At 40.6% G+C, this 24,405-nt stretch overlaps 1 protein-coding gene across 4 annotated transcripts; it reads left to right on the plus strand.

Annotated features, from left to right (window-relative positions):
* Positions 1–1,067: 1,067 nt before the first annotated feature.
* On the plus strand, positions 1,068–23,985 carry med12 (mediator complex subunit 12). Of its 4 annotated transcripts, none has more exons than XM_068324890.1 (43): positions 1,068–1,202; positions 1,822–1,926; positions 2,011–2,202; positions 5,404–5,563; positions 5,785–5,960; positions 6,275–6,385; positions 6,640–6,912; positions 7,036–7,182; positions 7,401–7,500; positions 7,609–7,745; positions 7,921–8,052; positions 8,607–8,733; positions 8,900–9,129; positions 9,246–9,305; positions 9,448–9,621; positions 10,247–10,391; positions 11,268–11,386; positions 12,324–12,467; positions 12,566–12,729; positions 13,465–13,596; positions 13,773–14,000; positions 14,095–14,239; positions 14,647–14,767; positions 16,224–16,334; positions 16,433–16,546; positions 16,730–16,866; positions 17,384–17,563; positions 17,825–17,896; positions 17,985–18,148; positions 18,251–18,412; positions 18,516–18,717; positions 18,903–19,012; positions 19,173–19,308; positions 19,639–19,788; positions 20,084–20,449; positions 20,537–20,678; positions 20,786–20,997; positions 21,228–21,302; positions 21,459–21,688; positions 21,799–21,973; positions 22,450–22,698; positions 23,427–23,508; positions 23,607–23,985. In XM_068324890.1, the coding sequence occupies exons 1-43, from the start codon at positions 1,101–1,103 to the stop codon at positions 23,642–23,644; spliced, it is 6,531 nt and encodes a 2,176-aa protein (XP_068180991.1). In that variant the 5' UTR covers positions 1,068–1,100; the 3' UTR covers positions 23,645–23,985. The 4 variants fall into 4 exon arrangements, with proteins under 4 accessions (XP_068180991.1, XP_068180994.1, XP_068180993.1 ...); XM_068324893.1 differs by having other exon boundaries at positions 22,453–22,698; XM_068324892.1 differs by having other exon boundaries at positions 20,789–20,997.
* Positions 23,986–24,405: the final 420 nt, after the last annotated feature.

Below are 24,405 nucleotides of genomic sequence, written 5' to 3' on the forward strand. Positions count from 1 at the left end.
TCAAGTAAGGGTTAATAAGATTTTCATCTTGTGAAAATACCAAACCATCTACTCAAGAAAGTTTTTGAAAGTCTACACTTCATAAATGTGCATGCATTAGAAGCAAAAAATATAAACAAACCAGAAAGCAAACAAATAAATAAATGAATTAATAAATGCACAATCTTGTTTCAACAGAGCCAGTCACAATTTGCACTTGTAACGGAGACATGTTCCCATTATGCTAATCTCAAAGGACGATAATTTTGTAAAGATTATAGCATGGACTAATGTTATTGCCTTGACTTGTCTAATTTACTGTAAACAACAGAGAATTATGGGAAGCTAGCATGTTTAGAGCATATACAGGGGCCATGGCCTAAACACATACTGTCTTGGCAAGATGGACAGAATTTAAGGTAATCTGACATGTTTATCAGTATGCTATATTATCAATACTATTATTACCATTTTTGTTGGTTTTGACTCTGTTCTTTGGTGTTTTCATTTTGAATCATGTGTCTGTTGTCAACAGTCTGTGTTTCAGCAAAAAATAGCATTCATCATAATGCAGTATTTGTTTCATGCTCGATTGAGACATAATTTATCTTTTTAATAAATTACAATTCCAATAAATTTAAATTAACTTTAAATATGTGCGTTTCTGTGTATAATTCAAAAGAATCAGAACAAATTTCATTTAAATTTACTGGTAAGGACATTTGGTGATTTGGATATTCATCTAGAAGCTGGTATATTATGAAAGATATATTTTTATTCTGTGGGTAAACACGCTCTATTGCCTTCCTTCATGTTGGTAAATTAAAAGAGCTCCATGTGCAACGTTGGAGAAGGACAAAAGTGATTAAGAACCTGAATCTGCACCTTGATCTGCATCTTAATGTATTTAAAATCCGTTTTACTATTTTTGTAACATTTTGAGATCAATTTGAATACAAATTGAGTTGAATTCATTCAGGAAGAGAACAGAGAAAAGGTTCAAATTGTATTTCTGATTTTATTTTGAAATGCCGGGATCTAGCCTTACCGGAAGCACGTTTCGTTGTTGAAGCTCGTTTCAGTTTGCTCGAGGAGGAAAGCCCTGGCTGTGATGCCGCTTGATGATGGCTGCTTTCGGGATCCTAAGTTACGAACACCGGCCATTAAAGCGGCCCAGGCTCGGCCCTCCGGACGTCTATCCTCAAGATCCAAAGCAGAAAGAGGTCATATTTTGCTATTTACAGTCTGAAAGATCAAGAACAGTCATTTCAGCAGGGAATCCTTCAGCTAAGACCTATGCAAGCTAATATTAGCTAGCCTGTTTAGCGAGCCCTCAAGACGATTTGGGCCTAGCAATAACAATGAACAGCTCCTAGTTGTCAGAATGTTGGCTAGCTCGCCTGCTTACTTGGAAAACAACCGGTTGGCTACATACCATAGTTTGCTGAGCTAGCTCACCTGCTAACAAATGCACAGTTTGATAGAACCTACAAGCCGCAGTTTGGAAAAGAATATATGTTGTCTTTACGATTGTGTGAAAACCGTTCGCTCAATGTTTTGGTTTAACGAGTTAACGTTAGCTAAATCTGTTCGTCTCACCTTCAGGACCTCCAAGCTGATAATGACAAATAATTATCCCTGCTGGGAATTTGAACCGGGCTGGATAGTGCTTTGGACTTTTCTTCTGTTTTTAATGAATGAATGTGCTGATGCACATTATGGATAAAACATACTCATCTCCTTCTCTGATCTTTTATATTTATGCCGCTTCAATTATCTTAAACAATTACTGTGCAACATATCCTGAGTCTCACTGTCCGGTTTACTATATGCTTGTTTCAGGATGAGCTGACTGCACTAAATGTGAAGCAAGGATTCAATAACCAGCCAGCTGTGTCTGGTGATGAACATGGCAGCGCAAAAAATGTTAATTTCAACCCTTCAAAGGTAACAAATCTGTCAAACTCCACATTACATACTGTATGTTTAAGGTATCATTCAGCCATTGTATGTTCCCTCCTTGCTTTGCAGATTAGTTCAAACTTCAGTAGCATAATTGCTGAAAAGCTGCGATACAACACGTTTCCAGACACGGGGAAACGTAAGCCACAGGTCAACCAAAAGGATAATTTCTGGCTCGTCACAGCAAGGTCACAGAGCTCCATCAATAATTGGTTCACAGATTTAGCTGGGACTAAACCTCTAACGCAGTTGGCTAAAAAGGTAAGATCCCATTCTTCCTTATGGTAAACAGCCTACTGCTGTAATTGCTCACTCACTCAAGGTACCACATCCTCTATACTGTGGTTGTATTGCCTGGGGGGTGGAACTCTTTGGATGTCAGGCTCTGGTGTATGTTTTTTTATTTTATTTATTCTATTTTATTGCTATTGATTTGATAACTTTCCTTTAAAGCTAGTGGTTGGTTGTTGTTGATGTTTCTATCCATGTCTATCAACAAGGCAGTTGATTCCCCAAAAAAGTCAATTCACTTTGCTTTGTTAACATGCGAATTTAAAGAAAAGTCTAGAAGATTAAATGTTTAGTAAATTATTGCAATGTCAACAATTACCTTGATGGCAAGAGTGGGAAGATATGTCAGTGTCTGATTACCAACTATTAGATTGAGTGTATTGACCTGTCATTGGTAGGAAAAGCCAAACAAACACTTTGATAAGGGCTTTAATTTGCAGCCATTTTTGCAATCAAACAGGAAGTCTGTGTTTAGATATCAGAGATGCACACAAACTCATTACAGTAGCACACTCATTGGAGGCAGTAAACTTATCATTTGATACGGGTGGCAAAACTTAGTCGTGCAAAATAGCAGCGCCCCATTCGAAAACGATGAGATGCCTGCCATGAAATTAGTCTGAAAGTATAACATTATGTGTATGTGTGTCTGATATCAGAATCTACCTTCACATAGCTCCTTCAGATTGTGCATGACAGATTTGAAATCTTTTCAGTATGATCCATCATCATTGCATCACTTGCTGACTCCAGGATGTATGCCTTTTGGTCAAATCAACAATTAGAATACAGCAAATTTTAATGGTGTGGTCTTCACATCATTTTCTGACAGAGGACTCATTTACAGACTGCAGTCTAGCGCCACAGGGTGGACTCGTAAGGTGATATTGTAATCCCTCGAGAGGCATGCACAAAACACACAAAGTCAGAGCTGTGTCAACCCCAGATGTTTGATAGCGAGGCTGTGGGTGGAAAAAAATAGAATATTAATAACTTCAAACAAACAAAACCTAAAGCTCAAACACTGATGAACTTAAAGGATTAAGCACCTTTTGGGTGTTCATCATCGACATCACAAATGTGACATAAGCATCTGCTTTTCTGCACTATTTTGGAAAAACCAAACATCCTGAATACTAAATCAATTGTAGCTTCGAAATATGTGCTATTCTCAAAAGAAAGTTGATTTTTATCTGATGTGAAGAAAAGTCTGTTCGCTCCTTGGTTCTGTGAATTTTTCTTCAGGCTCAGCCTTTTCCTTAGTACTCCATATTTACAACAACCCTAGTTTACCTTTTGAGTAACTGTTGAACATTTGATATAAGAGCGAGAATGACACCCAATTGTCATCCAAATTATTTTTCAATAGGTCCACTTTATACTGTAGATTCTGATGTCTTTATGCTAATGTCATGATAATGAATTCAAGCAGACATTTATTCTGATTTAATAGACACTTCTGTTCGATACAGCCCAACAATCTAACATGTGGAAGCTTATTTATGCACAAGTTTTGTTGGTGCTTTCAGGTATACCTTTAGTCTCATCTGACAGTTCCAGTAATCCTCAGTTAGCTGTGGTGCTGCCTCTTGTCTAAGTTCAGTGAACTGGTTGAGGTGGTGGATCCTTAGACGTTTCTTTAAATTGAAGGTATGAGCAGTTGCAGCCTTTTTGCAGCACATTTACCAAATCTCTTCCTCCAATCTATTTGGTTTTCAGCAGTGTGGTGGTGTTTGGCTTTGAAATTAAATGATCCATGACACCCTTGTCAATAGATGTTCATTGGAAACAAAGTTAAGCACCTTGAGAGATAAACAGTTGGAGGCACTCCGAGCTCATTTAAGCCTCCACTCACAACAGAATGAGTGCAATCAGAAGACGACACTAATGAATGCCAAAAGCATCAGTTGATGATGATGCAGAAACTGTAAACTAAATTAATGTTTCTGTTTCATCTCAAAGCAGATGAGTAAAATATTTTTAAAGAATATTGTAATTAGTTCAAATAAGACCGATCAAATGATTTTGTCTGTGTTTATTTTAATTGTGCCAACATTTCATTGTTTTACAACACCAGCAGAGAGTATGCTTCACTTATCATGGCCCAGCAAGGTTTAATAGACTTTGGCTGCCTGCTTTTAGCAGATAACAGACTACGTGCAGTGTATCTGAAATGTGTGTGTCACTGCTTGGATAAATTTACCCGACAGTTCTGTGAAGCCAAGTAGATTTTAACAGCGAGTTGTTGAACAAAAACATTTCTGAAAAAAGTAAGTGATGCAATTTTGTTTTAAATTCTCTTGTTAAAACAACTCAGTTGATGCTTCTCTGTAAAGAAAGTCTATTGTTTGGTTTGTTTTGGTCTATTGACCCAAAAGGACAGGCTTCATTCTTTTTTTTTTAATTGATTTTTTACATTTGTTTGTTGCAGCACTCATTCTTTCTAAAGCAAAGCTGGCCTTTTTTAAAAATCTTGAATACATCAAGCTAAATTACAGGCCAGCTTTGTATTCCTAAGTGTAAAAGCCCCTAATCATTAACAACTGTGTATTTAAAGTGTTGTTAAATATTCCTGCTGGCGTTGGTACAGACATATTGAATTCTTTTCTCACTCCAATGCTTTCTGGCCGTTCAATCACTTTCCCAGATGATCACCCGTTCCAGGTTTCACCTCATCTCTCCATTTGGTCTGCAGCAGAAGTAACATTAGAAACACCAGTGCAGATGTGTTTAATTGAACTTGTTGAACATGTGCTTTGTCTTAGTGTATTTATTTCCAATACAGAACAGGTATTTTTGGTGATGTCATCCAACTGAAATGTTGCAGATAAGGATCAAGCCCGCAGTCATGCCGTTGAAAAATAATTCAAACAGCCAATGTGTTGCGTTTTGTAAGAGTTATTTAGATTTTAACATAATTTAATACTTTTAATCTTGTATATCTACCTTATTCAGAAAAGGAGATTTTCTCTACTCCCATCATACTAAATAAAATATTTTAATAAACTGCTTTAATCTTTTTTTTTCTGTCATATTTTTTTCTATCATATCTGTCATAAGTCTTATTATCATTATTATTATTTAACCATTTAGTGTGCGCGTGTGCGCACATGTGTGCGTGCTTCCATGCGACATTAATTACTGACATACATGAAATTGTTTTCTTCACAGGTTCCTATCTTTAGCAAAAAGGAAGAGGTTTTTGGATACCTGGCCAAGTACTCGGTACCTGTCATGCGTTCGGCGTGGATGATTAAGATGACCTGTGCGTATCACGCAGCAATCACAGAAACTAAAGTCAAGAAGAGGCATGTGATTGATCCATGTATAGGTGAGCATATGATGGTTATACCTGTAGTTGCTTATTTTAATTGTCGTTGCTATTTGTGCTGGGATATTTTTTGAAGCAATTTTTGTGCTCTTTTGGTTTACGTTAGTTAAAAGTATAGAACAACATCTTCTAAGGACTCAGAAATGATTTGAGTACATTTCTCTTAATTTAAATCATTTATTCATGTCATTTTTCTTCAATATATATTTCTGTGTTTGCAGAATGGACTCAGATTATTACAAAGTACCTTTGGGAGCAGCTTCAGAAGGTGGCCGAGTTTTACAGGCAGTTCCCAAGTCAAGGTTGTAGCTCCCCCCTGCCAGCCACCCCTGCTGATGTGGAGACGGCGATGAAGCAGTGGGAATACAATGAGAAGCTTGCCATGTTCATGTTTCAGGTCAGCTCACTTATGATGCTGTGAACATTCAGAATCGGCTTCTCTTTTCCTTTCTCAGTGGTTATTCTGTTTTCCATTTTACTGCTCTGCTGTTTCCCTTACGAGTGATAAACACATTACATCCCAAATGAGTCATTCGGGATGTGTTTTAGAAATGGGATAACCAAATCATCTATCCAATACTTTGCTTATCTGATTCCTTGAGGGGAAGCTCGGGAGGTCTACACATTTTATTGATTGGATCCATGAATTCTGGGTCTCCATATTAAACACATGTTCTTGATGATAAAGTGTGTTTGTATTTCTGTGTTAAGGACGGAATGCTAGACAGACACGAGTTCCTGACTTGGGTACTGGAGTGTTTTGAGAAGGTCCGACCTGGTGAAGACGAGCTCCTTAGACTTCTCCTGCCGCTTTTATTACAGGTAAACCCGTTTATCAGTTAACAAATACATTGCAGATGAACAACATGCTGACATCCTATCATCCCATTATAGTGGACTTCGATTCTTTGTTACGGGTCAGTTTTTCATTTTCCCCGGCAGCACTTTGGTATTGCTGATCTCATGGCGGCCCTCTGGATCCCGCAGCCTCTCATTTTGTTTCTGTTTCTAAAGCTGAATGACGTTAATGGACAGAGTGCTGTGCGCTAATGGGTTGAATCTCTGTTGTCCTTCAGTACTCAGGGGAATTTGTACAGTCGGCTTACTTGTCACGGAGACTTGCTTATTTCTGCACGCGCCGCCTCAACCTGTTGCTAAGCGACGGGAGCCTGGGCCCTGGAACAGGAGGCCACCCATCCCATGGTATCTTGGCACAGCAAGGTAACGCCCTGCCCCCCACCCCTACCTCACAGCCGGCAGGAGGGAACCAGCCCCAGACGCCCTTCACAGACTTCTACATCTGCCCTCAGCACAGGCCTCTAGTGTTTGGGCTCAGCTGCATGTTGCAGGTGTGTTTATTTTGACCAGTAGTTGTTACATGGATTATACCGGTATAAAAATTTAATACAAGTCATAAAATTGTGCAGTTCTTTGATTTTTCTCTCTTGTGGCATCTTGTCTTTTCGAATCAGAGCATCGTGTTGTGTTGTCCCAGCGCTCTGGTGTGGCATTACTCCTTAACAGACAGCAGAAATAAAACTGGTTCGCCACTGGATCTCCTGCCCATTGCCCCTTCTAGCTTGCCCATGCCTGGGGGAAATACTGCCTTTACACAGCAGGTAAATCCATCAATGTCAACATACTTGAGCCAGAAAGGTGGTTATTATCCAGGCAAAATGAATTGTTTTCTGTTTAATTTTTGAAACGTGGTACATACATAGACTAAACATGATATCCCATTGCATTCCAATTTTTCTCTTCCAGAGCTAAGGTATGAAAGAAAAAAAGGAATAAACTTACCACATATGCATATATGCACAATGTTTTTTTGCTCCAGGTCCGTACAAAGTTGAGGGAGATCGAGGAGCAGGTCAAGGAACGAGGCCAGGCAGTGGAGTTTAGGTGGAGTTTCGATAAGTGTCAGGAGACCACAGCAGGTGAGCGAAGCGGTCCTTTGTCTTACCATTGTATAAAGCTTTTTTTTTAGGTTTGTTGCCAGAAAAACATCTGGTTTTGAGATGATTTCTGGAATCTTTTTGTACCAGGATTCACCATCGGGAGAGTTCTCCACACCTTAGAAGTTTTAGATAATCACAGCTTTGAGAAGTCTGACTTTAACAACTCACTGGATTCACTTTACAACCGAATATTTGGGTCTGGCCAGAGTAAAGACGGCCATGAGGTAAGTGTTGTTTCTTCTGTCTTTATCTTACAATAATTAACGAAGCAATGTGACAATGTCTTTCCTTTAATCACTCAGAATAGGCTCAAATTCCACGTCTGAACTTCAGTATTTTAAATATGACTGCTGCTTCTGTTTTTAGCTGCGTTTCTTCACAGCATGTATTTTTTTCCAGATGTCACCAGACGATGATGCGGTGGTGACCTTGCTTTGTGAATGGGCGGTGTGTTGTAAGCGTTCCGGCAGACACAGGGCTATGGTGGTGGCCAAGCTGCTGGAAAAGAGACAGGCTGAAATAGAAGCGGAGGTGAGAGACTCTCCACCCTCTATGGCTCACCGCAGCATCTCCATCAGTGTCACAGCTCTGAACTGTTTCATTAGTGTCTTTTCTGCTCTTGTGCCTGATTAAATGAGTCAGTAACTAAGCTGTTGTGTCTGACAATGGCCACGGAGTTCTGGTTATGATTTTTTTTTTTTTATTGTCTTGTTCGTGTCTGAGCTGTAGCAGCTACTTCAGCATAAATAAGCGGACTGAAAACAAAAACTGGGTTTCTTTTCTGAACCAGTCAATTGAGTTTCATCAGATTGTACTGATCAGATTATCAGGGGCAGCAGTGGCTCAGTGGTAAAGTGGGCAGTTGAGCGGGTCGTCCAGTGTTCTGAGATCGGCGGTTCGATTCCCGCTCCCGCCCAAAAAAACCACACCCAGAGGTGAGCTGACAGTGGGAGGTGTCAGCTCACCTCCGGAGCACTGTCGAGGTGTCCTTGAGCAAGGTGCCGTTAAAATTAAATTAGAAAATCATACAACAGAGATATTTTTTTTTACTATTTACACAAGCTTGTTATCTGATTTATTTGCAGAGGTGCGGTGAGTCGGAGGTGGTGGATGAGAAGGGGTCCGTTTCATCTGGCTCTCTCTCAGCTGCCACGCTGCCAGTTTTTCAGGATGTGCTGCTACAGTTCCTTGATACCCAGGCCCCCACACTGAGTGAGTCTGTTACTAAATGGAAGAATCTGAACTGTGTTGAAGGGACTTTTCATCCTTTTTTTCATTGCATGTTCTGTCATTTCCCAGTCTAATTATTGTAAATGATGTGGCAAGGTAATCTAGTATTAAATAATTCAAACCACACCCCCCCCCACCTACTCTGCAGCAGAGCCTGGGAATGAAAGCGAAAGAGTGGAGTTCTCTAACCTGGTCCTGCTCTTCTGCGAGCTCATCCGTCACGATGTCTTTTCCCACAACATCTACATGTGCACGCTCATTTCCCGCGGTGACCTGGCTTCAGACTCCCACCTGCCACGTCCACGCTCTCCCAGCGACGAGCCCTCTGATGAGTCAGACCGCAAAGAGCAGGATACGGGCATCAGTGGCAAGAATGAGGCACGTTGCAGGCATCTGCTGTTGGTGTTGTGTTGGGTGATGAGTCATTTGTGCAGCTGCTCAAAGTCTCACATTGGTGTGAAAGGATTGACACGAGGTTGCTGTTTGTTCCATAGGATACCGGTCTGTCGGAGTCGATGGAAATCGATCATAACTCCAGTGCAAATTTTGATGAGGTACATCAAAGTTTTATATTTTATTCAAAAATGCATAAAACTATATGAAATGAAGCAATATTTTAAAGAATTTTTTAATCACCGCTTAGTTGGAATTCTTCATGTATCCGTGCGTCATTTCTAAGTCCATATGCCTTGGCAGATGTTCTCTCCTCCGATGCACTGCGAGTCCAAGGGGAGCCCCTCTCCTGAGAAACCGGCTCCAGAGCAGGACAGCAAGGCCAGCTGCAAGGACAAGGGCATGGACCCTACCTTCCCTCAGCTGTACGAGCAACCTCGACACATTCAGTATGCCACTCACTTCCCCATTCCACAGGTAAGGCAAAAACATAGTTTGGCACCTAAAAAGGTTTTGTTCTGATGAATGCGGATAAAGTAATGCATCAATATTTCAAAGGAGTGTCTAAACAAGAGGCATATCAGAGAATATCGGCCATGTCTCACTCGTAATGTAATTAATGTAACTGCATGTTGCAGTAGTTAAGCCTCCAATGTCATATAGCCACGCTTTAGAATTCTGAAATATCAGTCCTTTATTGCTCATCAACCTTTTTAATGGATAAAAAGCTTGAATTCAAGCTAAAGTTCCACCAGGTGAAAGCCTCACATTTGTACTTTTTGCTGATTTTGTCTTATAGCAAATTAAATAATTTTGTTGTGTGGTGCTGATGAATAGGATAAAAAAGACATCAGTTTGTGCATCTGGGAATATTGATGGTAATTTTGTAGACATTTTTATTGAATCAATTTACAAAGTGTTGGATGCAGCATTCCATCATTTAAAGTTTAGTAATTCTGTTAAATGTAGTTTTCAGACCTTGTCATATATTTCCTGTCCAAATGAGTTTTTTTGCGTTGTTTTCCTTGCTTCATGACTCAGGTAATCAGGTGTGCTCACTTTATGAGCATCATTTCCCAATCTCTTTGTCATCTCTTATTAGGAGGAGAGCGCCAGCCACGAATGCAATCAGCGGTTAGTGGTCCTGTACGGTGTGGGCAAACTGAGGGACGAAGCACGACACGCGATTAAGAAAATCACCAAAGACATCTTGAAGGTGCTCAACCGCAAAAGTACAGCAGAAACAGGTAGTTGTTCATCACTTTTATCAACCTCAAGGGATGGTGAATAGCCTGCGTTTCCATTTTACGTATGTTTTACTTTACCTCAGCTTGAAGGCTACAGTTTTTCTGAGAGCAATCTGCTTTATATCATATACAAGTTGATATCTTTGTTTAATTTTGTCTGAGTTTCTTGTGGAGGGATTAAAATGGAATCAGGTTAACTTTTTTTCTTTTTCTTTTTATTGAACTTTCATGATTCTGCTGCTAATCTTTTACCAGACAGCAGTGTGGAACACAAGAGCTTTAACATGCCTGGATGTTTGTCAGAAGAGAAGAATCATTAACATACAGGCTGGGTGCTCGGTTTCTCAATGTGGCTATTCCAGCTGTCATCTTGCTAATAACTTTTCCTCTTTAGATGCATTTCATATATATTCCCTTCCCTATGTTCTTAAGAGAACTTCTTATCTTTAGTGGCCCGAGGGGTGTTGTATCACTCCATCTTCTCTCCCTGCAATTTGTATGCTAATAGCTCTCAAATGTTCACAGCCACTTAATCTCGGATACATGTGACCTTATTAAAGTGATTTAAGGGTTTTGGCATTATAATTATCTGTGTTCCGTATCACTTTATCGTATTCCTGTGAGCTGATGACCTTCAGCTCACAAATGTGTTTCTCTTCAAATTTCCTTTCCTAAAAGTGCCCTGATAGCAGTGTATTTTTCTCCAGTGCTTTAAATCGAAAGGGGCAGGGAAAAAAGGCAGCAGACCCTTGGCTTAACTCGATTTCATGGCTGGCCAGTTTGACTGACTGGAAAGAATACAGATGACCAGTTGTGACTTGCTGCTCCCGATCTGAATTTTTTTTCTTGTCTCTCTCCTCTTTCCCATGCATGCAGGAGGGGAGGAAGGACAGAAGAGGAAGAGGAGTAAGCCAGAGGCCTTTCCCACAGCAGAAGATATCTTCTCCAAATTCCAACACCTCTCTCACTTTGACCAGCATCAGGTCACCTCCCAGGTCAGACCAGGAGACTTTATGTGTCCCATCTGATTCATTTTCACTCCATTAGGCAATCTGAAAGAAGAAGTCCCATCAAGGTGACTCATTGATGATGAGATGCTTGAACACAATTTGGATGGATAATGCGCTGAATGTAGTCCTTGGTAGCAGAGGTTGTAGTGATGATGTGGATGAGCCTAATGCAGTACTTTAAATCATATCTGAAACACATGAGAAGTCTCATGTTTTATATACAAAAACCAAGTTGTCGAGACGCTGCAGACAGACATTTGTCTCGACAGTTTGACATAAAAACACAGACTGTGGGCAATGGCTAAATGTGGTCAGTCCATAGGTCACAAATAGGGCAGTACAAAACAGTGCAGTTTGACGAGTCATATCTAGTCCAACCTTCATCCTGTGAACTCCTGGTTGGTTCTGGAAACAACCAGTATAGCTGTTTCCTCCTGCTGCCAACCTGTGAATATACTCTCATCACCTCTTGGTGGTTGCGCCGCATTAATGAAAGTGATTTATTCATTCAGTCATTTAACTATAAGCAGGAAAGCAAGCAAGTAAGTGCATATCCCGAAATGCTAAAATTATTCATGCAACATTACTCTTGGAATATCTATTAATTTAATCATTTACTGGCAACTTCAGATGTGGAGTCAAATTAAACCCAATTAGCGTAAAATCTAATTAAATTTGTTTCCACGTACTTGAATTTCATCAGCTTATAACAATTTTAAAAATTAATTGTGGATTATGTTGTCTTGTCAGAGTGCAGAGGTATTCATTCCCAAATTCTGATTGCGGTAGTTGGAACGATTAAAGTAATGTTTGTGTTTTAATGTGGAATTTGCTGAATATCGGCCTGGCGTTGTGCCGCCTCTCGCTGTCTAAAACAAAGTTGTAAATACATCTGGGTTTTTTTCCTTTGTTTTATGTGCAGGTGTCCAGAAATGTGCTGGAACAGATCACCAGCTTTGCCTTAGGGATGTCTTATCACCTGCCCCTCGTCCAACACATTCAGTTCATCTTTGACCTCATGGAGTACTCCCTCAACATTAGTGGCCTCATAGATTTTGCCATTCAGGTATCAGTACATTGATCACATCTGCCATTCAACCTGTGTTAATTTGGATGCATCTTTTTTTTTTTTTTAATTTGTATAAAAATCTGTTTGTTTTGTAGCTTCTGAATGAGTTGAGTCTGGTGGAAGCTGAGCTGCTGCTGAAGTCGTCCAGCCTGGTGGGCAGCTACACCACCAGCCTGTGTCTGTGTATTGTAGCTGTGCTGAGGAGATACCACTCCTGCCTCATTCTAAATCTCGAGCAGACCGCACAAGTTTTTGATGGGTATGACATTTAATAGCTTTGATGTGTTACTACAGGAAACCATGAAATCTCGGTTTTAGACCATTTACTTAAATTTTAATTGGGTTGTATGATTTCATTTTGTCATCATTTTCTGTCTTTTTAATCTGAGAGGGATGTTTGCATGGTCAGAAATTGGTTAACCTTCTAATTAAAAAGTTACAAAAATGTTTGATTTGGATTTAAATGCAAATTGAGAACTCTTTCTGAGATTCGTTTAATCTTTTCTATATTCTGCTCTCTTCTATAAGGATTTTTATTGCTTCAGAACTACTGTCAGATATGTGTCTCCTGAATGCTGTAGCAATAAAAGTAATTTAAGATGATTAGGGTGCTATGCTCGTTGAAAGTCATGTGGGATTAAAGCACAATTTTAATTAAATCAAATCCTAAACATGATTTATAAAGCTTTTGATTATTTAAAAAGTAAATAAATATGTATGCATATAAAAAACAAATTAAGGGATTAATAATATGGGAAATGCGCTTTCTTATTGAGACTTGTATAAGACTAACATTTTACATAAATCAGCCATTAGAATCTGAATAACACAGCAGATGCTATTGGTCAATATTATGTCTTCTCAAACATCCAATAAGTAGTCCCGTATATAAACCTGAAAAATCTAAAAATTGTCATTTGTATACAGATGTTTTTCTTGTGATCAGAAATCAGTTAGCCAGAACACCAGTAAACATTTCAATCTGTGTTTTCAGATTACGCATCGTGGTGAAGCCCGGCGTGAACCCGGCAGACTGCTCCTCCGCTGAGCGTTGCATCTTGGCTTATCTTTATGACCTCTACACCTCCTGCAGCCACCTCAAGAATAAGTTTGGTGAAATCTTCAGGTAGAAACCATTTTTACTCACTCCAATCTTTAAGAAAGATACAGTTCAATTAGCTATCATCGAATATATTACTGTATTGCCTGTGTTTGTCTTCAGGTAAACTGATGTTGCTTTCAGATTAGCAGTACAAGCATAACCCCTCTTAATCCCTTCTTTCCCCCGATGTTCACTCTCAGCGAGTTCTGCTCTAAAGTGAAAAACTCCATTTACTGCAATATTGACCCATCGGACTCCAACATGCTTTGGGACCCTGCGTTCATGATGGACGCCATCACAAACCCCTCGGCCCACGACTTCAACCACTCCATGGTTGGCAAGATCCTCAATGACAGTCCTGCCAACCGCTACAGCTTTGTCTGTAATGTGCTCATGGATGTATGTGTGGACCACAGAGACCCCGAGAGGTGCGTTACCTTTGCCTTGATATTTGTTGTTCATGTATGTTATTTTTCTACTCTTGGTCAACCTTTTGTATCATATATTGCAATTTCCTTTCAGGGTGAATGATATTGGGATCCTGTGTGCAGAGCTGACGGCATATTGTCGCTCCTTGAGCGCAGAGTGGCTTGGCATCCTCAAGGCTCTCTGCTGCTCCTCTAACAATGGCAACTGTGGCTTCAATGATTTATTATGTAACGTAGATGTAAGTTGTGCTTTCATATGTCTTAAAAAGGATGTGTAGTTGGGTTAAAGGATCAGTGCTCCTGCTGTAGGTACCTAAGACAAGTTATCGTGTGTGTTTTGGCACTGTAGTCATTGAAACTTGCCTTATAACAATATTAAATTCAGGTTTAGTCCTGCTTATGCTGCACCTCTCTTGTCTCAAAGGGATAGTCTTAATACCTGTTCTCCATTAGTAAATCATTTGATTATGTTCATTTGGTTGTAATTTTTGGTAGGATTTTTTTTCATATTAGTGTTGTCAACCACATTTATAGTCATGCCTGTTATTGATTATAATATTTAAACCATTTGAATATTCCTGTAACTCCAAAAGATTTCCTTGTGAACTGCATTAATTATAAATGCACTGCTCTGCTCATCCCGCAGGTTAGTGATTTGTCTTTCCATGATTCCCTGGCAACATTCGTAGCTATTCTCATAGCTCGACAGTGCCTACTCCTGGAAGACCTGGTTCGCTGTGTAGCCATTCCTTCTCTGCTCAATGCCGGTAAGGATTGGCTCATCATAAATGTTCGACTATACAAGCACACATAATACCAAATCAGTCAAACTCCCTTTAAAATGTCCTCTTTAAAATAACATTTTAGAAAGGAGATGGGAAAATAATCACAGAGCCTCTTGTAGCATATGTATGTGTACATTAACAAATTAACGGTATCAAATTGGGCTCTATCAGAAGATTTGGTCGGCTCTAAGAGTGGAGAGAAGAAGAGACTGAGACTGAGGTTTGAACTTGGTACCATATTATTAAATAAAAACATAGAACAACAAATAATGCTTATTCTCACAAAGAATAAAAAGCAACTAAAATTTCTAACTTAAATTGGCTTCAAGGAAAACAAAAAATCAATGCCGTCAAATGAATACATTCAATAACACATTTCATTCAAAAGTCTAATGAGCCCACTTAATTTGGTTTCAGTCCATGTGCACATTTGAGCACAACAAAAGTTCAGGTTGTCTACAACACTGGGTTGTAGCACGATGACTTGAGCAGAATTTCCAGAGGGATAATGCGCAAAGTGAGGGAAGGGATTGTGTGAATGTGAGTGTGTGGGACAGACCGCAAGATTCAGTTCACTAGGATTTTTGTCCAAGTTCTTTAGTTGTTTTAGCTCGCCATCCAAACCTTGCTTGAATAAAAAAGAACAGGACCAGTTTCAGCTCGGGGTACACCAAATTTAAATATACACACAGTATATATCAATCAATATCAATAAATAGTGCAGGCTGCATCACAATTAATATTGTACAATATTAAGTCCGTTCTTTTTTTAAAGTGTATGACTGAAGTTACACTTAAATATACACATTTGGAGAAACGGGCAGTTACGCACGCTAACCCCATTGTACGCATACAGCCTAAAAGCTAACTGTTAGCACAACTCACCGGTTTTGCCGTTTCACGAACGTAATCGCGCTGTAGTCGGCTCTCACAAGTTCACATACAGACAATAAGTTGAAAACGTTTCAAGTGTTGTCATAGTGAAATCAAAACTTTAAGCATTTAGGGTTGTCTGTCTCCTCACGGCCCCTCCCGCATCACCCGACTCACTTCCTAGGACGCCGTTTTATGGGCACTGATAGGCTGCGTGGGATCATGTGATTAACTGTTTTTCACCTGGGTTACACTCTGCACACTGTGCACCTGTCAGAAAAGCACCTCCTTCTCCACATCTTTTTTTTTTCTTCTAGCTTGGAGACCAATTCCTTCTCAGCTTTGTTGTTTAGTTGACTTTGACTCATGCCAAAAGTCAGCAGCCTTTACTTGTGGTAAATACTTTGTTCTCACTCCCTTTATAAAATCCATTTTGAAATTATGGGAACATTTTGATTGATATCTCTGATGTCTGAGACTGTGGAACCAATCCAAAAAAGAAATTCTCGAACCTCAGTTAGGTGACGTCAAGAAACACTTAATGAGGATCTGAACTTGCCTTCAGCCTGCAGTGAGCAAGATTCTGAGCCAGGAGCCCGACTCACCTGCAGGATTCTGCTGCACCTGTTCAAGACTCCACAGCGAAACCCTGTCCCCCAAGATGGTGTGAAGTCAGGTGCCAAACATAATCCTAGTACTGTTTCTTCACCACTTTCTTCTCTCCACCTTTCTGCAACCTTATTGTCTGACTCTTCTACTGTTATGTCTTTGCAGATAAATGCCCAGTTGGCATCCGGTCATCTTGTGATCGCCACCTTCTTGCTGCCTCTCAGAACAGTATAGTTGTTGGGGCAGTGTTTGCAGTCCTGAAAGCTGTCTTTATGCTCGGTAAGTATATTTTTCTGTTTTGTCATGTAAGCACTAGGTTTCATGAGTTTAGTTAGTTTCCATAGTGCCAAGATTTGCTTTGTCTCGTTTGCCTTGTCTGTGGGATGGATTGACCAAGGGCACACATAATGTATCACAGAGAGATTACTGTTTTGTGTAACCGGTCTTCCCCTGTTGTGTTAGGTGACGCTGAGCTTAGAGGATCAGGACTGTCACACCCTGCAGGTCTTGACGACATATCTGAAGGGCGTAATGTCTCCATAGAAACAGCCAGCCTGGATGTATATGCAAAGTATGTTTTGAAGACGATCTGCCAGCAGGTGAGGATATAAACTGAAATGAAGAGACTGATATGAGGAGATCAGTTCAGTGTGAAATTGAAGGTACTGAGATGAAAAACATTTATATTTGATTTAAATAGTTTGCTACAAACCAAAGCTGTTCATTCCTTTATCTTCATGTTCAACATTATGAGCAGTTTTGTTATTTTGTCTGAAATCTGTCTGGTTTTGCGCATGAAAGCTTTCCTGCTTGTAAAAGCAGCAATCTAAAAAAAAATATTTAAGAATGAATGAAATCATTTTCTGCTCTAGATGGAATGTATTCCATATAGATATGAAGGCCAGAGAGAGATGACAGTTGCTCAGAGAGCTGGCTGGAGCTGTGACACCTCAGTAGACTTCAGAAACTTAACTTTTTGTTCCATTCCCTTGTTTTCATCACCATCCACCCTGTCTTAGACGTTGTTGACTCAACGAGTTTGGGAACATCTAAAAGTCTCTCAGTCTGATCCCTTGGCCTTTGTTTCCTTTCTGCTGGTCTTGTGCTCTCCTGCAGGAGTGGGTTGGAGAACGGTGCTTAAAGTCTCTATCCGAGGACAGCAGTGCCCTCCAAGACCCGGTTCTTGTAAACATTCAGGCCCAACGACTGCTGCAGCTAATCTGCTATCCACATCGTCAGTTGGACAGTGACGATGGCGACAACCCTCAGAGGCAGCGCATCAAGCGCATCCTACAGGTTATGAATGCTCAAGTGTACTTTGATGTCTTTGTGCAGAAACGTTACTATGCTTATTAGAAGTGCTAGGGTGGGCCCATCTGTGATTCTCTCAGAAACTTTGATGTGTCCCTCCAATCATGTTGTCTCTCTGGAATTCGCATTGTAGGGATTTGCTGCCCTCTGCTGGCTGAATTGAGACTTGAGCAAATGGGTCATCAGTTTGATGAATAATGCATACTCACGACTGAGAGACTGAAAGTACCCTTGTCTCTTTTGTAGAACATGGACCAATGGACAATGAGACAGTCGTCCCTGGAGCTGCAGCTGATGATCAAACAGAGTACAAACAATGTAAGTTGCTGTTTTCTGTGCACCAAGCCTTTAGTTATGAATGTGTAGTTTTTCATCAAACAAATATGAGTCATTTACTTTCCAACAGGAGCTCTACTCGCTCTTGGAGAACATAGCCAAAGCTACCATAGAGGTATTCCAGAAATCAGCTGAAATGAACTCCAGTAACCCCTCAGGGAATGGTGCAGCGGTCCAAGGGGGCTCTGCATCCAACAACAACAGCACCACCAGCAAGATGAAGCCAATTTTGAGGTTTGTTACATACATCTTTGTTTTGAGTTATGTAAAGAAGCGGTGCATAATTTCTATGTGATGTTAAAATCTAACATTTACTGTGTGCATTCTGGGCTGCAGCTCATCAGAGCGATCTGGGGTGTGGCTGGTGGCTCCACTGATAGCCAAGCTACCAACGTCAGTACAAGGCCATGTACTGAAAGCAGCAGGAGAGGAGCTGGAGAAGGGACAACACCTGGGCTCCTCCTCACGTAAGGAGAGAGACAGGCAGAAGCAGAAAAGGCAAGTGTCAAACATACATTTATTCAATATTGCTATTGATTAGAAACCCAGCAAATGATTTGTATATAACTTGTGTTAATGAAAGTTCTTTTTCTTTTGTCAGTATGTCGCTCCTGAGCCAGCAGCCCTTCTTGTCGTTGGTGCTGACTTGCTTAAAGGGGCAGGATGAGCAGAGAGAAGGCCTTCTCACGTCGCTTTACAGCCAGTTGCAGCAGATTGTTTCAAACTGGAGAGAAGATCAGTTTCAGGATGACTGCAAGGCGAAGCAAATGATGCACGAGGCTCTGAAGCTACGTCTCAATCTCGTAAGGATGTCTTGATTACCACAAACTATGTGAAGTTGTTAAAAATCTTTTTGTTAATTATTCTAAATTTTGTGCCTTTGAAGATATTAGTGTGAATCTGGACTTCTAGGTGCTTGAATCCAACATTTGGTATGATTTAACTAGTTTTGTGGAGACCAACACTGTTTTTTTCTCTGCCTTGCAAGGTGGGTGGCATGTTTGACACGGTGCAACGCAGCACCCAGCAGACCACTGAGTGGGCTGTACTACTTCTTGACATCATCAGCAGTGGCACAGTTGACATGCAGTCCAACAAGTGAGTGTTGTTTAAAGGGAAAACATTACTGCACTAGTGCAATCCACTCATTAATTGTAATTGGACACTTCAGCTATTATTTGCAAGTAAAAATTCTGTTTCTAGCACAATTATCATCCACTTAATCTACCTGGTTCTCATGTCTGCCTCTCTCCAACAGCGAGCTATTTACAACAGTGTTGGATATGTTGAGTGTTCTGATTAATGGCACACTGGCTGCCGACATGTCCAGTATCTCTCAGGGCAGCATGGAGGAGAATAAAAGAGCCTATATGAACCTGGTCAAGAAGCTCAGGGTAAGAGCATTTCACCTCTCTCACCCACAGGGAGGCCTTTAACTCGTGACTACCGACCCCTGATTTTAAAGATTGGAATATATACTTTTCGTTATCATTTTCCTTGAAAATAGTAAAATATAGGCAAATAATAAAGTCTTAGAAACTAGTGTGTAAAAAAAGGTCAAAGTTTATTTGAACCAAATATCAATTAACAAACCTTCCAACTGCATGCAAACACAGGTTTTACATCATTCATTCCTGTTTTAAGTACCTTTAATGTGATAAAACATGGAAAGAGCAGTGATATTGTAATAATCTCTCCTGTCCTTGACAAATTTGCTTCCATAGAAAGAGCTCGGAGATCGTCAGTCAGAAAGTTTGGAAAAGGTTCGCCAGCTTCTTCCACTGCCAAAGCAAACCCGGGACGTCATCACCTGTGAACCTCAGGGTTCACTAATAGACACTAAAGGGAACAAGATTGCTGGTTTTGAGAAGGAAGTATGTGGTTTCCCATGAGTTTAAATGAAATTACATCAACCACCCAAGTTAGAAATGCACCTTTTCCATTTAATTCAAAAGAATTGTAATTTTTAGCAACATTGCTAATAAGTTAACAGAATCACAGAACTATAGAAGTGATATAATTAGATTGGAGGAAAAATAAAACATCTGGTAAGGAAATACTCAGAAGCTTTAAAGGATATTTTTCAGTAACTTGAGATGGACTATGGTGAGACAGTCTCATCAAAGCATACTGATCTTGAGGTAAATATTTAATGTCTTTCTACATCAGGGCCTTCAGGTATCAACCAAACAGAAGATTTCTCCATGGGATGTCTTTGAGGGCCTCAAACACTCAGCCCCTCTGTCTTGGGGCTGGTTTGGTACAGTTCGTGTGGATCGCAAGGTTACCAAATTTGAAGAACAGCAGCGTTTCCTGCTCTACCACACCCACCTGAAGCCCAAACCTCGTAGCTATTACCTGGAGCCTCTACCCCTACCCCCAGAAGAAGAGGAGCCCCTGACACCTGTCTCCCAGGAACCAGAGAAGAAGATGATGGAAGCAGTGAAGCCAGAAAAAAGTGTGCCTGCTGTGCCCTCTGACTCCAACAAGAAGAAATCAAATAAGAAGAAGAAAACTTCAGCCACTAAGACAGAGGTTTGTTTTTCACAGACATTCTTTATATATATGTTTTCTGGACAGAAAAAAAATCTAAATATTTCTCTCCCTTCTTTTCCTTGTTAGGACTATGTGAACCGAACACCAGGGGGTGTCAGCTATGGGACAAGCATGCCACCTGAGCTGTTGCAGAACCACCCCTATGGCAGGCTACCATACGTCCAGCAAACCATGGGCATGTACACACAAAACCAGCCTCTACCTCCAGGTCAGTTCGCTTTGTATTTTCTCCTCATTTTCACCTCCATTATCAATATGACACTCTGCTTCATCAAGTACCATCAAGGATTGTGGTTACAGAATTTCTTTTGACAGGAGGTCCGGGATTGGAACCTCCATACAGACCTGCTCGCAACCCACCACCCAAAATGTTGCCCCCTCGACCCAGCTACCCTGCCATGATGCCGGGCATGCAAGGAAGCATGCCCGGCATGATGGGTCTGGACAAGCAATACCCAATGGGTTATAAACCCCAGCCAACCGTGCCGCAGGGCCAGATACTGAGACAGCAGTTACAGGTCAGATTGGTAAGTCAGTCCATCAACTCACTGATCAACTCACCCCTCTTAGTCCAACAGAGTTGACCAGAACCAGTAGCTTACATGATGGGACAGCAATAGGATATTTGATTCTCAAATCTCTGCTTGTTTATGTGAGGAAAACAAAGTTGCTCTCAAATCGACACTGAGTCTTTTTTTTTTTTTAACTTTTAATAGATGTCATTCAAACCGTGCTAATTGCTGGCTTGTCTTTTCAGAATCAAAGCATGATAGGGCAGCAGATTAGACAAATAACACCTAACCAACCGTACACATCAATGCAGGCATCTCAGGTACGTCTTTTTTAAAAATGGCATCTTCTCAGAAAATTTCACATTATTTTTATTTGTTTTTTATTTCTCTTTTTTGTTTTTGATCTTGATTTTTTTTTAAATCCACCAGCATTATTGGAAATCTTGTTTGACTTAACTACATGTCTCTTTGTTCAGAACATATCTCAGGGCTATACCACATACGGATCACACGTGGGGATGCAGCAGCATCCATCCCAAGGTGGTGGTATAGTTCCCTCCTCCTATGGGAACCAAAATTTCCAGGGCACCCATCCTGGAGCCAACCAAGCTGTGGTGGATCCCTTGAGACAAATTCAGCAGAGACCCAGTGGTTACGTTCACCAGCAAGCTCCAGGCTACGCACACAATATGCAGAACACACCGAGGTCTGTTTTGTGTTCAGGAAGGCTGAAGTTAAAGTTCTCGTAACTTTTACATAGCATTGTGTTTACTTTTGATTTTAATGTAATTGCTGCCTGCCTCATGCCACTCTTAGGTTCTCCCACCAGCCCATCCAACAGAATGCCATCATGCATGGTCTCAGTCACATGGGAGGCCAGGGGGTCCACCCTGGCTTGAGGCCCAATCAGATGCTGGCAGAACAACAGCAGCAGCAGCAACAAGCAGCACAGCAACAGCAGCAGTACCTCAGACAACAACAAGCACTCAGAGTAAGTTATTAGGAAAAAAGGTAATTAAAAGAACATCTGACACAGAAGAATTTGTCTTAATGCGTTGAGACACTTTGAAATCCAACAATTCAAGAGATCATTTACATTCTTCTGTGATCTATTTATTTTTCTAAGACCAATTAGGTAGATTAATGTGCAGAAAGTGAGTCACTCAGTCTGAAAGGATCTCGAAAAGTGGTTCCACTATATCTCATGTAAAATATTCATGGTCTCGACCAGAAATAAGTAAAGAATTGATTACAGCTAGAATAAATGAAGTTGAATTTGTGTTCAAAATGTCATTTGTAAGAATGAACAGGCAATAGGAGGAGGATTTCCTGGTAATGCTAAGATGTGACTGATTTTAAAGTTGGCAGTGAATAACAAAAAACATTTCACATTGAACACCCAACCAAAGCGGTATAGTTTTGGTTTGTACATGAAGCATCAACCTTTACATCCTGTTTTCACAACAGCAGCAGGCCCAACAAGCTCAACAACAGCAACAACAACAGCAGCAGCAACAGCAACAACAGCAACAGCAACAACAGCAGCAGCAACAACAGCAGCAGCAGCAGCCGGTCCAGCCCCAGCAGGTTCCTCCTCAACAGCAAGTTCCACAGCAGCAGCAGCAGCAGCAACAGCAGGTGACAGCAGTGCCCCCTCCAGGTCAGGCACAGAACCAGGGCCTGGGCATGCAGCCTCTTCCTCCCCAGCAACCCATGGTAAGTCTGACCTGAGTGACACTAGATGGCTTGTTGGTAGTTTAATAGTTAGCGTAGATGTGTTTACATACAAAAGGCTAATATAGCTTAAAAAAAAAATAGCTCAGGCACTGCACGACAGAACAATATGGTGAAAATTCACGCATTGCACAACATGAAGAATCCCAAGTCAAGCAACATTCTGCTGGTTCCAGTAGATTGGTTATCATGAACCTGGAACCAGAGAAAAATGGCCAGGCACTCTGGAGGTGGGATTAGTGCTTGTAGGTGGTTTCCAACCCTGCCTCCAATCGTCACCAGCTGCTCATCATACTGGTCAGCTGCATATAATCCCGTTAGCATCCGGATGCAGCTCCCAGATCAGCCGGTGGTATTCACTGAGGTCAGACCACATCCGGCTGATGCTGTGTACCTAAACCTGATGGTGTTTGACACAGTTAGACTGGCTGCAGAAAAAACTTCAATCTGCAGAATGAAATTTGTTTGGTCATCTTATAATAGATCTGTTTAAAGAGCAAGATGTTTAATGACCCAGTTCATTATATACCACCTCTAATACACTTAAATGCACCACTAGATGTTAGTGACCTGAATAGATCACTTCAGATAGGTTTTGAAACTATGAATGGACATTAATGGCTGCCCTAAAATGTCATGTAAAAGCGTGGTATGCGGAATAAAAAACTGTTCAAATTGCTGTGGTGATAACTTGCATGTCTCCGTTGTAGTTTCCACGACAGGGAATGCAGCAGACTCAGCAGCAGCAGCAGACTGCAGCTCTGGTCAGACAGCTGCAACAGCAACTTTCAAGTAAGTCAGATATTTTGGGACAATATTTTGTATATAGTTGCCATATTGTTAGTGATGCATAATTCATGTCTATAATAAAACTTTTCCCTTCTTTTCAGACACACAACCAGGACAGGGCACCAACTCATATTACTGATCATGCTTGTTGGTAGCAGTGTGTGGAGAATATAAACCCTCATTATGTGGGGAGTCAGAGCTCTGCACCTCAATGTGTCCAACCCCATTTATTATGGTAGGAGGGGGAGACTGTTCAAGACAAGGACCACCAAACAGATGAAGAAATATCGAATAACTTCAGTGTAATTATGGATTATGAAAGGAGTGAACCTGCTCTGAGGGAAATAGATAATGGTTAATAATGGAAAGGTCTATGTAAAAATAGTACCAGAAAATATAAGAATGCATTTTTTATTTTATTTCAATTTGTACAATTTTTTTCAGTTTTGTGTATTTCTCATTAAAAAAATCATGGCTGTTTTCATGTCTTGCACTTGTTATGGCTTACCTGTATATTCTATTTGAAAACCTTTGAATGACACCTTGTTTGGTATCAAACAATTAGTTCTATAAAAATAAGGATGCTGTCATGCAGACACATTTTGGGGGGAAATGGAGGATTCCTCCAAGGAGATGAAAATCTAATGTGTACAGCAGGTGACTTAACACAATTTTTGCCTGAAAGAGACTGATTGGACACATTTAGCTGATACATCAGAGTGCATTTCCTTCAAGGGATTGTCTGCCTCCACAATAATAATGGCTTAATTTCCATTAGAACTGTTGGTGTCAGTGTCTGCATTCTGTGCAGTCATGACTCCTTAAATAGCTGAATGTGAATTGAAACATCACTATATTGCTGCATAGTGTCTCACCGAAAAGCGAAAGAGATATAACTGA

This window comes from Antennarius striatus, chromosome 10 (assembly GCF_040054535.1).
Source record: "Antennarius striatus isolate MH-2024 chromosome 10, ASM4005453v1, whole genome shotgun sequence".
Classification (NCBI taxonomy): Eukaryota; Metazoa; Chordata; class Actinopteri; order Lophiiformes; family Antennariidae; genus Antennarius; species Antennarius striatus.

Coding starts and splice junctions, on each gene's coding strand:
- med12 (XM_068324890.1), top strand. CDS start 1,101: ATGATGGCTGCTTTCGGGATCCTAAGTTACGAACACCGGCCATTAAAG. Junction 5,961..6,274: donor TTGCCATGTTCATGTTTCAG/GTCAGCTCACTT, acceptor TTCTGTGTTAAG/GACGGAATGCTAGACAGACA. Junction 9,130..9,245: donor GCATCAGTGGCAAGAATGAG/GCACGTTGCAGG, acceptor TTTGTTCCATAG/GATACCGGTCTGTCGGAGTC.